The sequence below is a fragment of the Oreochromis niloticus genome, linkage group LG11 (assembly GCF_001858045.2).
Source record: "Oreochromis niloticus isolate F11D_XX linkage group LG11, O_niloticus_UMD_NMBU, whole genome shotgun sequence".
NCBI classification, from domain to species: Eukaryota; Metazoa; Chordata; class Actinopteri; order Cichliformes; family Cichlidae; genus Oreochromis; species Oreochromis niloticus.
This window is the reverse complement of record NC_031976.2, coordinates 14,481,967-14,496,060: the sequence shown is the minus strand read 5'-3', so window position 1 is coordinate 14,496,060 and position 14,094 is coordinate 14,481,967. Positions and strand designations below refer to the sequence as shown.

The 14,094-nt window shown below is 41.6% G+C and overlaps 2 protein-coding genes across 14 annotated transcripts in view; both read right to left on the bottom strand.

Annotated features, from left to right (window-relative positions):
* snap91a (synaptosome associated protein 91a) overlaps positions 1 to 11,725 on the bottom strand; it is a 55,687-nt gene extending 43,962 nt beyond the window's left edge. For 4 of the 9 annotated variants that reach the window (XM_005472565.4, XM_013276503.3, XM_013276502.3 and 1 more), the window contains exon 1: positions 10,780 to 11,725. In XM_005472565.4, coding sequence (XP_005472622.1) covers positions 10,780 to 10,909 — 130 coding nt within the window. In that variant the 5' untranslated portion in view covers positions 10,910 to 11,725. The remainder of the gene's footprint in view (positions 1 to 10,779) is intronic. The other 5 variants (XM_013276499.3, XM_013276506.3, XM_013276501.3 and 2 more) reach the window with 3 other exon arrangements.
* Positions 11,726 to 13,042: 1,317 nt separating this feature from the next.
* Positions 13,043 to 14,094, bottom strand: part of dop1a (DOP1 leucine zipper like protein A) — a 28,099-nt gene continuing 27,047 nt past the window's right edge. For 4 of the 5 annotated variants that reach the window (XM_019364724.2, XM_013276494.3, XM_019364726.2 and 1 more), the window contains 2 exons: positions 13,824 to 13,953; positions 13,347 to 13,655 (listed from right to left, as the gene is read on the bottom strand). In XM_019364724.2, the coding sequence (XP_019220269.1) occupies positions 13,347 to 13,655; positions 13,824 to 13,953 (439 nt within the window). Of the gene's footprint in view, positions 13,656 to 13,823; positions 13,954 to 14,094 lie in introns of all 5 variants that reach the window. The other variant, XM_019364725.2, reaches the window with a different exon arrangement.

Genomic DNA, 14,094 nt, shown 5'->3' with positions numbered 1-14,094 from the left:
AACTAAACTCTTAAGAATCAACAGAAGCAGTAATAAACTACTGAAAACAATCTAGCCTTGAAGTAGTTTTGAAGTAGAGTAGGGTGTGTCAGGGTAACCATGCTAAAAGTGTTAATGGGGAAAATTTAGTAGTTCTGTGCCTCTCTTTATTAAACATTTTTCCCAAAATTAACTCAGCAACAGCAGAGTTATGTTACAAGAAGTCAGTGTAACCACCTTTGCATCACAACTACAGTATAGCTAGCATACCACTACCTGGAGCTAACTGCAAAAACTTAATTCAGGGAGCAAACTGACACTTTCTGGTGAGAAAAGACAAGAATGTGCAGTCGCCTTATGTCTGATAGTTTTAGCAGCATTAACAAAGCCCACACCCACAGCAAATGATCATTTTCTTAATTAAAGAAGAAGGAGGAGGAGGAGGAGGAGGAGGAGGAGGAGGAGGAGGAGGAGGAAGAAGGAAGAAGAAGAAGAAGTTTTTTATAGCAAGATAGCAGTCCTCAAGTAGCTGCTTACATGCTACTTGTGGAGTCTGCGGAGATCACTTTAACAGAGGCATGGGTGGTGTGAAACCCTCAAAACTATTTTAATCTTTTTTTACAACTCAAAATGTTCCCACAGTGCCCCTTACCTGGTGATTCAGTGAGTAGGGGGTACATTTTCTTGTGACACTTTGCTTTTTATTGCAAATGTCAGATCCTGAAGCAGATAGAAAGAGCGGGCTAATAAAACAGCAGGAAACCCTAGCCTCCCTGCATTATTGATACGCAGCCCTGGGTACAGACATGCCCCTTTACTGTGGGAGATTCTGCTGTTGTTTATCTGCATACCAGAACAAAGGAGTGTATGCTTGCATCCAGTCCTGCCCATTTAAGCACAATAACCCCCTCTGCCCCAAAAGATTCATCTTCACTGTAATTGGCATGTTTTCATTCTCAGGCTAGCAAACTCAAGGGCACCGCGACCTCCAAAGAATATGAGTAATAGGCCTGAGAGGGAGGGTAAGAGGTGGGAGGAATTAAGAGAAAAGGAGCAAATACTTTCAATCTGGTGCTCACATTTAGAGTAGATGGTCGGATAACAGCGGCATGGGGGATCCATAACCCGGCTCATTAATCTGGACACACACTGTTGGTAGGAGAGTGCACCTCCCACACATTGCTTGACATTAGAAAGACATTCGGAGGCTTTTGCAGAACCCTGCTGTGAGATCAGCGCAGCAGTACATGGCCAGCCTTCTCAACAACCTCTTTTACTCTTGCACTTGTTCTCTGCAGCTCACCATTAGGCAAGCACTGCACTCGAACAGTATACAGAAGAGAAGAAGAACGAGTGGGAGTAGAGATGATGCAGGAGAGTCGAAATAAATAAAATGAATATCACAGTCCATAACTATTTGGACAGTGTGCCAGTATAAGAAAAGGAAGAATTGTTTTCTAGACAGTTAAAAGTAACTGGGCACTTCTTCCCCAGCTGCACCATTTTAAGCAAAAATCTTTAAGAGTTATAAAGGGAACTGGTCCGTCACAATTTCCAAGCACAAGAATACAGAATGGCAAGCTTGCAGGTAGAAATCAGAAAAGTTTTGTTGTTATTTAGCTTTGAAATACAGTGAAATTAGGAGTGAAGTTGAAATGAAACCATGGAGAATGAGTATTGCTGAGTAAAAAAGCAAAAAGAAGCAGGTAAACAAAATGTAAACACTGTTAAACTTGATAGAAAGAAGAAAGTGTGGTTAAAAAAGAAGGAACAATTCTTGAGATGAAGCAGGCTCAAGGCTTGGGTATGTCTGGCTGCCAATGGAACTGCCAGCATGTGCGGATGAAAGCCACAGGACGAATGTAGAGGTATATGGGAACATGCTGACACGCTGTGTTCAGCCAAATGTGGCAAATGCATTGGACAAAATTTCATAATTAAAAAATACTAAATTGCTAAACAGGCAACTTTTAGCCCTTTTACATTAGTTTGTACTCCAGTTGGTTCTGTGTGGCTTGAAACGGTTTTTAGGGTTTTCCATTAGGCAGTAATACCTGGTACCAGGTACTTTTTTAGTACCTTCTTGACCAGGCTTCCAAGCGATCCGAAGTGATCCGAAAATCTGACGTTGTCAGACTGCATGGCAACAATTTGCCAGTCAGTGACTAACACCCTTTCCCTGAACCTAATCAAAACTTAACTGTAACCCTAACCTTAAAACCACATTTTGAGCCTCAAAAATGCCTTCAAATTTTTCAGGACCGGCGTTTGGTCCCCAAATTGGTGACTGTTCGTCCCAACAGGTATAGTGGCATGCCAATTTTTGGTCACCACAAAGTTGTTTCAACAACTACACACACACACAAACGCACGCACACACACACACACACACACACTGTGACAACAGCAAGCTGTCACAGGTGTCAAAAACAGCAAGATTACAGCACTAGATTGTATTCGTAGCTCACAGGATGTAACCGAAGCGCAATGAAAATGTTAGCTGCAGAGGCAGCCAGCACTTTCTGTGATGATATCCACACTGACAGCATAGGGTCAACAAGTGGAGGTGCTTAAAAAGATGTCACTTTGTGTCAACTTTACTGACATATTTCAGACATGCCAAGCCTCTGCTGTTACAGAGAAAACTGAACTGCACATGTCTTCAGCATTTCCACCATGCTTGGAATGAAGGCCAAGTCTCTGAATCCCACTGAAGATAAGCTAAGCCATGCTAACCTGCCTGTGGTTTCATATTTGCTACAGATACAGAAGTGGTATCACTCTTCTCATCTAATGCTATCCGCGAAAGTGTGCTTCCCAGAATGCTCACTCTGGATTAATCCCTCAGTGCAGAGACATGAATCTAAAATGATAAAAACAAAGATGGAAAATAAGATGGATATTTTACAGAGATATTGTCTGCACTAGACCGCCTTTATTTAGGGCAAATAAAGTTGAACATTGACCATATAAACGAATACAGACACGCTTCAAGCCCCTTCCCCCATCCTCCATCCTTCGAGGAGGCAGGAGGCCTCTCAAACATGGTAACACATTGATGGTGACTCATGTTGTGGTAACAGCACCATAGCAGCCAAAGGGGACTCAGCACGCTGTTTACGTTTCTCCCCACCTCCAACACACACACACACACACACACACACACACACACACACACACACACACACACGCAGAAGGTATTGTATCCTGTGTTTGCTCTAAGCAGAGTATAATCGCATCTCTGGGTAAAAAAAACAAAAAAAAACCCCACGAAAAACCCCTGTTCATTAGAGTGACTGGATTTAGAGAGAGCTGGTGATAATGATTGCAGAAAAAAAATGGACAGAATGTCAGCCGTGACGCTTAATCAGGTCATTATAATCAACATCGCAAAGGTTTAAATATTGTGTAGATATAGAGGAGCGAAGAGAAGAGCAGGTGGAACACGATGCCATACATTCCTGAAAATATAACCTTCAAACTGTAAACCTGTTATAGCTCCTAAACAGCATGAGGATTAAGAGGTGAGGGGCAACATGAGCAGCGGCAGCTAAAGATGGAGGCTATTAGGAGCAGCAGCAGGAGTTGTGGTGCCCGTCCCTGAAAACAAAGACATCTTCATTTAGCAGATGTTAAAATCCTGTTACACTAGTTATCTAGTTGCTTCCCTTTAGGCTGCAGATACCCTGCGTGTCTTCTGATCCACGCTCTAGGCCTGTATCTAGTTGAAATTGTTGACCAGCTGCACAAAGAGATGCATTCAAGCACTGCTCCTAAACTGCTCATTTCTAAGGCAGTGGAAAACAAATCAGGTAATAACAAAACGGACCTGATGGTTGAAGTAGTTTTGTCGCAGTTGCTGTTTCACTGTGCTACGGTGGCAGATGTTGAGTAATCCACCAACTCCAATCAATCCAGGCAGAAAGAACCAAAGCGGCATCTCGAACACGCCCACGATGGAGGAGCAGCATCAGATGCGGTGGCATTTCTCTACTCAGCCGCCGCCTCTTTAAAATTCTAATATTTCAAAACAGCAGCATCTCACCGTCATCCCACACATCTCTGTTTCATACATTGATAAGTGTGGGGAACATGGCTTGCGTGTGTCATTTCTCACTCCATTGTGAACCTCTGAGCGTACGTGCGTGCCAGCATGGCAGATGGCCACGCTAAAAACATTTCTACTGATTAATTTAAACTTAAAGTTAGCCCATGTAATCTACTGAAACATTAACACATTTAAAAAAAAAATACATTGTATCTCTTAATTGTGCACATATAGTTCTGGAATTGTATTTTCACACCACAACAACGAGAACATATTAATTCAGTTTATTTATATAGCACCAAATCACAACAACAGTCGTCTCAAGGCGCTCTATATTGTAAGGAACAGACTCTACGATAATACAGAGAAAACCCCAACAGCCAGACAACCCCCTATGACCAAACACATGTTGATGGCGGGAAGGAAAAACTCCCACTTAACAGGAAGAAACTTCCAAGAGAACCGAGCTCAGGGACGGGCAGCCATCTGCCATGACTGGTTGGGGGTGAGAGGAACATTAAATGTGCCTGCTTGAGTTTTCTGCTGTTTATAAAAAATGCCAGCAATTCTGGTGAGCATATTTCCTTCCTCATAAAAGCTGGATTTTAAGTTAGCTTGGAATCTTTTAAGCATGTTTGCAGTGACTTTGTTTATGGCACACGCTCAGTGCATATTTAACATTTTGTGCGACTAACAAAAGAAACCCCCCAAAAACTACCGGCCTTTTTAGAAGTGATCTTTGTACACCGCTATAATCCTCATGCCCTTTAAAACGTTGGCCCATTGAAGCACTTGACTCCCAGCTGCACCTCCTCACTTGGATCCACATTCAAGTCCATTCATGCTGAGATGCTGCCAAAGGCTTGTGAATGCACACATGCAGCCACGTGTGTGCTTGTGTGTGTGTGGAGGATATCAAGATCCTTCTGTAAGACACACTCATAGCATGTGGGGTGTCGGGCAATCTGTGCTGCTGCCTGAGCGCTAATCTTTTAAGAGTTTAGAAGACTTCCGATCTGCATCTCAGTCATCTGTCAGGCTCTTAAAATACTTTTTTTTTTAAAAGTGATATCAAATACTTGCTAAGCCTCCACAGACACACACTTACTGAACTATTAATCATTGTGTTTTGTTTTCTCCAGCCTTTTAAAAACCCAAGGTAAAGAGGCATGAACCTGGAGACATGTCTGCTTATATTCTCATCCCACTCTTTTCTAATATCATCCATTTATTGTGCTTTTCATCCTCAGAAACGCTACAGCACCTGATTCAGTCTGAATACAGTAACTTCTAATTTTCTCCCATCTCTCTATCTCACTGCACGGTTTTGGGATCACAGCTTGCGGAGCTTACTGCCCTGGATGTCACTTGAACCAAACGAACACACATTTGGCTGTCAGTGGAACAATCCATGAGAGATATTTTTAGACCTTGAGCACACAGCTCCTAACACAAAGTGCCCTTTTACAATTCAGCATGTTTTCTCCCCCCTTTTTAAATGACTTGCAAAGTGAAGTTAGTGCATGTTTAGTGTATCATTTTGCACTGATAGCAGACTGATCAACTACAAACATTATCTATTCACTTGGAGAGGGACAAAAAATGTGCTGCTGTCAGGTTTCAGGCAGAGTGAGAAGCAGTGCTTCACATTACAAGCCAAAAAGCCCCCAAAAATGAAATACAACAAGGATTTGATATGAAAGAAGGCAACCAGTTATATCTTTGCAGCATCTTTATGTAATTAAAATATGTAAATTGCTTCAGTAATAGAGTATCCTAGAGCCAAATACACATACATAAATCCATGTGATTGTGTGGATGACAGAGTGTATTTCCAGGGGTATTAATGGATGCCAAGCATGTCGATATAAAACAGGACAACAGCGGTGTTGGAGGATCTTGGCAACAAGTTTCACTGATGATTAAGATGCATCTTTCTGCTAGCGGTAAAAGTAGACATTTTTTCTCCAAGCAGCACACTGGGTAAATGTCAGCTATGGGTAAAACAGGATGTAATGTCAGACAATATAACCTAAGGCTGCTTCTCCTGCGCAGAACAAATTACCTTTGTCACATACAATGAAGCAGTTTGATTGAAAAAAAAGAAAGTATGAACTCAAGAGCTCCATGAATTTAAAATGTTAAATTAAAATAAGTTCAGCTAAAAGATTTTCAGCTCCACATTTGGAGCTGATTTATTCATTTCTGTTCATTTCTGACATTGGTGTTGTGACTTCTTAATACAATTACACAAACTCAGGCAAGGTTCTAAATTTTGACCCCCCAACATCATCATCATTCATCTCTTCTTCTCTTGCTCCCCATTATAAATTTATATTACTGGTGTACCCTCTGCCCCCTTGTACAGTTTTCCTGAAGGTAAGAATTTATCCTGTTAATCTGTAACGTTGTATTTCACAATTCAAATATACATATGTTCTCTCCAGTACCACAAGGTCTTTAGCATTTTGGCACTTGTAGCAGACATTTTAACAGCTAAATGGTACTAGCTTAAAGTTACAGTAAGCTATGCTAATGCAATTTATTTGTAAGAGTTGAAACAATGACTTTTACCTCCATGCATGTTCAGCCTGTCACTGCCAAATACATTTTAATATATAGTTTTTATTTATTTTTAATATAGTGGGGGAAAGCATGTTTAAAAACGAAAGGTTTAGCTTTAACATAAGATAGAAAATAAGCTAACAAGGATGTTAGCTTAGTGTAGGAGCAAGCTAGGTGTTTTACTTCTGTGAATGGCTATAGACAGGTTTTAATGTGTGCAGTTAGGTCCACAAGCTGTTGGACAAACACACATTTTTGTATTTTGTTGCCTATACACCAACATGGTAGATTCAAACAATCAATATGTGATTGAAGTGTAGGCTTTGCAGACTTTTAATAAAGACTGAAAATGAATTGGACAATTGAGTGACGAGTAGTTGAGGTGAGGCCTGTTCCCAGTGAAGCAGACATAATGTCTGAAGTTGGTTTAAAGTGTTGAATTTGTATTTGATAGCTTATCACTGTATTTCAATATGATGCCAAAAGCACAAGACATAATTAAGCCTGAAAAATCAAAATAAACTTATTAGAGAGAGAAAAACTAGGAAAAACTTTATGGACACAGCCGAATCAACAATCTGAATTATTCTTAAAAACAAGGACTTGCCAGCTCAGCAACACCAAAAGATCTGAAAGACCACAGAAGACAACTGAAGTGGCAAATTATTTCCATTATTAAAAAACCCATTTTCACAACGTCTAACCAAGTCAAGAACATCCTCACATAGGAAGAGGTATCACTGTCACACAGTCTATAATAAAGAGACACCTGCATAAACAGATATATGCAGAGATTACAACAAGGTGCAAAACCCTGGTTACACTCAAGAACAGGAAGAGCAGATTAGACTTTGCCAGAAAACATCTGAAGGAAAATCTGCAAAAAAAAAATGAAGAAGAAGAAGAAGAAGACAAATAAGTGGATGTGAAACCAAGATGAACTTGCAGCTGAATGATGGGAGAAGTATTGAGAAAGAGAAAAACACCTCATGATCCAAAGCAACATTATCTGTCAAACACGGCGGAGGAAGTGTCATGGCATGGGCATGTATGACTGGACACTGACAAACAGGGCTGCCACAAACGATTATTTTGATAGTCGACTAGTCACCGATTATTTTTGCGATTAGTCGACTAATCAGATCATGCATCCATTGGACGTAAAACGTACAGCTTATTGCACCAGCAGCATCTGCTCTTATATAACATTAGCTTACAGTTTTAAGTGTTTAGGGTATGTGCTAACTAAAAATAAAGACAAGATGATAGTTTATTAAATTTAATGAGATTTACAGATTGTTTCGGTAAAGTTTAATAAACTCCTTGCTATCTAAAATATAACGGGACACCGGAGTATATTCTCGAGCATCTCACACTTCTGATAATCAGTTGTCTGCTTGACGTTTATTCAGCCGTGTATAAACTATAACTTTAATCTCAGCCAAACCGATTTACTCAGGAACAAATAAAATACTAAAAAAAGGCCAAACAATAACATTTTTAAGTTATCTAAGTGACTTATATATGTTTAACCTGAGTAGCGAAAGACGGTGGTGGGTTAGAAAACGATTTGCCGGGAGTCCGGTGTTCTCACGGGCTCTAGTGAGCCTTGCCCCCGGCTAGCTATCGAGCTAGTGGGTAACAGACGTCTCCGAAAACGTCGGAGCGCTTTTGAAAATATGCGGTGTCTTGATAAACTGAGCAGATATTTGAGGTTTACACAGCTACATTCTCTCCTGAAAATATGTTAAACGTTTATTTTGTGACCCAGAAAGATTAATAAGAGTAATATTAAAACTAACTAGCTGCCGCCATTGTTGAAAACTGAGCAGGGCCGCACTATGAATTCTGGGACACTGCTTCTTCTTCTTCTTCGGAGTGTAACGGCAGCTGGCATCCTTGTACATGCAGTGCTGCCATCTTCTGTTTCAGTCCGTTATTACACTCTTAAATCCTACTACTTATTCCTGCGTCTTTTGTGATCTTACAAAGCTTCAAACGACGCGTCGACTATTAAATCAGTCGTCGACGATTTTGATAGTCGACGTAATCGTGACTAGTCGACTAATCGTGGCAGCCCTACTGACAAACAATGATTTCACCGTTATATTTCCAACCCTGGTGATTCTGTCTGTTTAAAATTACACAAACAATAATTTCCCTGTCAGGGGGCTGGGTCTGTGACCGAGCATTTTGGGTTATTTTGTATTAGTTCGTCTTAGTTGAAGTTTAGTCTAGTTTATGTTATCGTCCATGTCTCCTTGTTTATGAGTCTTTTTCTGTTTGTCATGTGTTATCTCCTTGTCTATGTAGGTTCCCCTTGTGTCTCTCTCCTCTTTCCTGTTTTATTTTGAAAGTCTGTGTTTCCATGTTCAGTGTGTTTAGTTTTGCTTCCCCTGTGGCGTCAGGTTCATTTGTGTCAGCTGTGTTTCCCCAGGTGTTTCCACTTCCCTCATTACGCTTCGGTGTCCTCTATCTCCCTCTGTTCCCCCTCTGTTGGGTCGTCTCTTTGTCTCACATCATGCTCTTCAGGTCTCAGGATTACTTTCATGCTTCGGTTCAGGTTCAGGTTCATGTTCATGTTTCTTGTCACAGTTTTCGGATGCACCTGTTCTGATTCATGTTCATGTACCATGGCATAGTTTTCATGTTAGTTTTAGTTTATCCCAGTTTAGGTTTAAGTTTAGTTTTTTCCCCAGCCCGTCTTGCCTTTTTTTCTGTTTGATATCAGCCTTAATAAACTGCTTGCTTTTTGTTATACTTCGTTTTTCTCTCCCATGTCTGCTTTTGGGTCCACACCTCAAACACATCGGCCATCCTGGCCGTAACTTTCCCTCAAACAGTTTCTGTCTATATAGATGCCTATAACCTCAACGATTCAGTGACTTGCACTCACTGACCTCTCACCAGCTTGTTTCAATAACTTCCTCATTTTTCCAATTATTCCAAAACCAAATAAATGCACTAAATTGTTCATTTTTGGGGCAAAAAGTTCCTTGGATAAAAATCCAGTCAAGGATCACTGATTTCATTGGTGTAGGAAGAGGACTGAGGACTTTCCATGTATTTCTATTTATGCCAAGTCTTTATGTTTCCCAGATGTGATGCATGGATGGTGTTTATATTATAGACAAATTAATAGTGTGTTGAATATCTTAATACAAGCTGTATTATATCATTGTGCAGAAAAAGCAAAAGGCTGTGTTATTCACATGTATATGTTCTGATCAAATGCAAAGAAGTAAAGACACCACTAGCAGTTGCAGTAACGCTGGTTTTTAAAGCTTGTTCTTATTGCTGTTTTTGGTCTGTTTTTTGCATATTTGTTGCCAAAAACTACTTAAAGGCCTTGAGACAGTGTCATTCATTTGCATCCTGAACTAAAAAAACACTCTAACTGAAACCTCCACCTTTGCTGTGTTCACTATTATCTATTCTGCACATGAGTCATTGCAGAGTTCAATCTACTTTATGTATGGATGACCACTGGGGATATTGACTGTCCCTGAAATGGTGTGTTATCAGTAAATACAGGCCCATTCCACCCTTTCCAAAAAGCTAATAGCCTTTTTTTAATTGAATTGGCACCACCTCCTCCTTCATTTGACATCCCTGTTCGTGCAATGAAAAACATCAAGAAACTGCACCAAGAAAAAAGGAAATCTGTGATAAATATGTTGGCAGTTTTTTCAGTGCTACCATAGAGGACAAGGTCTCAGGCAACAACCACACCTGTGTGCTTAGTAGTACTGAAACTACTTTTAGCCTTTTAATTTTGCAGTAACTAGCATAAGAGCAGCACTGGAGGGAGAGATAGTATGCAATCAGAGGGACTTTTATCTGTAAGTATCTGGTTGGAGGCTCTGTGGTTTCCCTATTCTGGCTCTACACTAATGCACAGTGAGCGGGTGAGAGGCCCTGTAATTATACATTAACTTTGGCTTGGTCAATTAAGACTGAAAGCAGTTTCTGTTGGTGGTCTTTCGGTAGTATGTGTGTGTGTGTGTGTGTGTGTGTGTGTGTGTGTGTTCATACACGTGAGTATATACTATGACTAGAAACCCATCCAAGCATATTAACACACATGGAGGAACGGGGTGGGGGGTAACCATCATGGCTTTGGTGCAAGGCCTAGTTGTGCATGAGAAGGATGGATGGAGGGGTTACTTAGTCGTAGATGTACTCACACTCCAGGTGTTTCTTCTTCGGGGCTGTCTGTTCGTGCGTGGTGGCTTTGCACACCGCTCGGCACACCTCGGATCCCGTCAGGCTGTACTGAGCCGCGGCGATGCGGTCCGTCAGCGTCTGCCCCGACATCTTCTCTCCGCGGAGTCCAACCAGCAAGCCTCCAATATGGTCCTACCCCCCCCTACTCACACACACACACACGCCGGAATGAGCGAGCAGCCTCAGTAATCCCAGCCGCCCTCGAAAACACCACACAGACACAAGCTCCAGGAAAAGAAATATTAGGGCACTTTCTAAAGAGCCGCAATTGATTTGAGTTGCATAACAAGCGGAGAGCTGGTATTCCCACTCAGATCTGCTGGATCTGCATGCGTTTCTGGAACGATCATGAACTGACTTTCTTCCCTGAAGGCCAGTATCCGGTGATAATTACAGTCTATATGCAAAAAAAAAAAAGAAAGAAAAGAAAAAAAGAAGAGGGCAAAAAAGTAAAATGCTAATCCAGGTTTTAATTCAGTGTTTTCCCTCCGTTTTTTAATGAATTTCTTACTGTTCCGCGTTATGGTCGGACAGCCTCCCTCACAATGCCGTCCTCCCGGGATGATGCTTGTCTCTTGCCTCCCCCTCCTCCCTGTCTTCCTTCCGCTTGTCTCCTGGATAATCCTTACCGCCACCACCAGTCTCACAGTCCCTGAGTATCAGCGGGGCGTGCAAGGGAACATCATCATCATCTTCATCCCACACCATCCAGGGCAGCGTTTTTTTCTCTGTTTGTTTGTTTTTTCTCTCTCCTTCTCCTCCTGCAGCCCTATGCTTCCTCTGCGCCTTCCTCACCGTCAGGTCCGGGGATGCGCGCTTCAAAACGGGTCGTTGGATGGCGGTGCTTTCGGTGGACTTACATCCTTCCGTTTATTTAATTATTATTTTATTTATATTTCTCAACACGCCCTGCCCCCTCCTTTGAGTCAGGTGACGCAGTGTTACCAACCCCACTGCAGCCTCTTTTATCGCGAGAGCTCAAGGGAGAAGCGAGAGAGGGGGGGCGACTGGGGTTGGTGCGTGAGGATGTGAAGGGTTAATACCGCTACTCTACAGCCGGGTTTTGGTGCCTGTCATGCTGCTTCCGTACTACGAAGGTCATAAGAAGCGTGCAGCTTCAGGGAGCACGATTTTATATAACCACGCGCAGCCAATCAGCGGATTCGGCCCTGTCCATGGTGCTGAAGTCTTCTGGCGTCGTGCTCTCAATCACATTTTCTGATCAGCATTATGCAGTTCTATCAGTCGTTTTTCATAAAAATGTATATTAAAAATGTGTTAATGTACATTGGAAAGACCTACATATAAAATACAATCATTTTTCATGGCACTTAGAAATGTATTTTAAATATATTTATTTTTAATAGCGTATAATAACAGCTGTGACCTTCTCTCTCCCATCTGAAAGCGCTCATCTCTCAATTATCAAATCAGACTACTCTGGAGAAAATATGAATGTCCTGTATCCCACAGACTGACTGTTGATTTATCCTTTGACCTATAAACCCCAGCCAGGATGAGGACCATGTATATCCATGTAAATGCATTTTATCCAGCTCCTTGTCTTTATTATGTTTGTGCAGACAATTTTGCCTGATGTATAGTTGAGGATGAAGACCACTATATTTCACTATTTATGATGTGATTGTCTTTCTTGAAGGGATATGAATAGCAGTTTCCTCATTTGGTTCAGAATCATCAGAATCTGAATTGACCTCAAGATGGACTTTATCTTCAGGCACCCCCCTAATCTACAATCTAAGTTGAAATCCAGAGCTGTCAGCTGTTTACTTCTGCTGCCCATTTTGTAAAACTCTTAACAGGCCACTATATCATATGTTGCTGCTCAGGATACTGTTGTTAGGACTCCCTTGCAGACAATGTTTATATGTTTTGCTCCTCTCCTGCTGAGTGTCTACTCAATATAGGTGGAGTTGACCAACAGGAACTTAAAAGGGTACCATCTAAAGTCCATGCTGACACGGTACTCGACCCTTTTTGAGTAACTGTGGTCATGGATGGCTCCAGAAAAACAAGATGCCGATGACGACAAAGCTAATGTGGAAACCTACGGGCAATGCGGTAGTGGCTGTCTATCTTTTATACACAGTCTACACCTGCTCAGATGAGAATGGAGAAGAGACTCAAGAGACTTGGACTGAATGGCAGGGGCGTAGTGTAAGTTCTTTCTTAATATTTAGAAAGAGAAAAACATAGTTGATGTAAACTTCTCATTAGAAATCTTTATTAAGTCACATCGATATGGAATGGCATGGCATCTTCACTTTATCCTAAAGGACTCACATGAAATGTTGAAAGTCATCAAAGCTGCTTCATATATACAAATAATTAAAATCAATAAAGTAGCTTTTAAAAGTAAAATCATTATAAATACCAAAAAAAAAAAAAGAATGTACAAACTCCTCCCCAAGTTTATAGTCCCATATAGTTTTTTAATGTACAGGTTGAGGTTCACTAGTGTTGATCAGTTGTGTGTTAATTCCCTCTCCCTCCGCTTGTTTTGACCTCACGTCTTGATGAGGCCCTCTAGAAAGTCTTTTTCAACCATCTCCTCGATGTTCTGTCGAGCTCGACTCCAGAACACTTTCTGGCTCTCCAGTTTGTGGCCCTCCTTGTGGCCGGGGAAAGAGGCATCTGTGCGGTTGTGAGCGTAGGCGGGGCCTGAGCGGCTGCTGGCCTTGCTGCTGAACACCTGGCTGAGCAAGTTGAAGAAGGGCAGCAGCTGCTCCATACTGCGGATCACGTAGAGGGTCAGCATTAGGTGACCTGGCTCCCAGGACAGGGTTTGGGTGGAGCAGTCCTCCTCTGGGTTTTTCTATGAGGAGGAGGCAAATAATTTACTAAAGCTGAAAATTCACCTGCCAACCCGCAGAAACTACAATTTGCAAAACAGGCTCTTTTAACAAGCACTTTCCTCTTTGTAAGAGGCACTCATTTGTCTTCATTATTTAATAACCTGTGCAGACAAGAGAAGATGAGATACCTTGGCTCGTTTCCTCAGCAGCTTCACTAGTCGGACAATGTAGGGCTTAAACTCTCTCTGGTGAGTCCCCTGACGTCTCACTTCCAACCCCGAATCGTCTGAAGCCTCTGGGATGAAGGCCCAGCGATACCTGTAATGAGGCGTGACATACTCAGAAAGATCTCCATTTTCAACTGTTTAATGACTCAGAACAGCTTTAAAGGAGTGAAATTCACATAATCAATTATCACAATGTACCCTTCCACATCTCAAATACTGACACACAGGCACA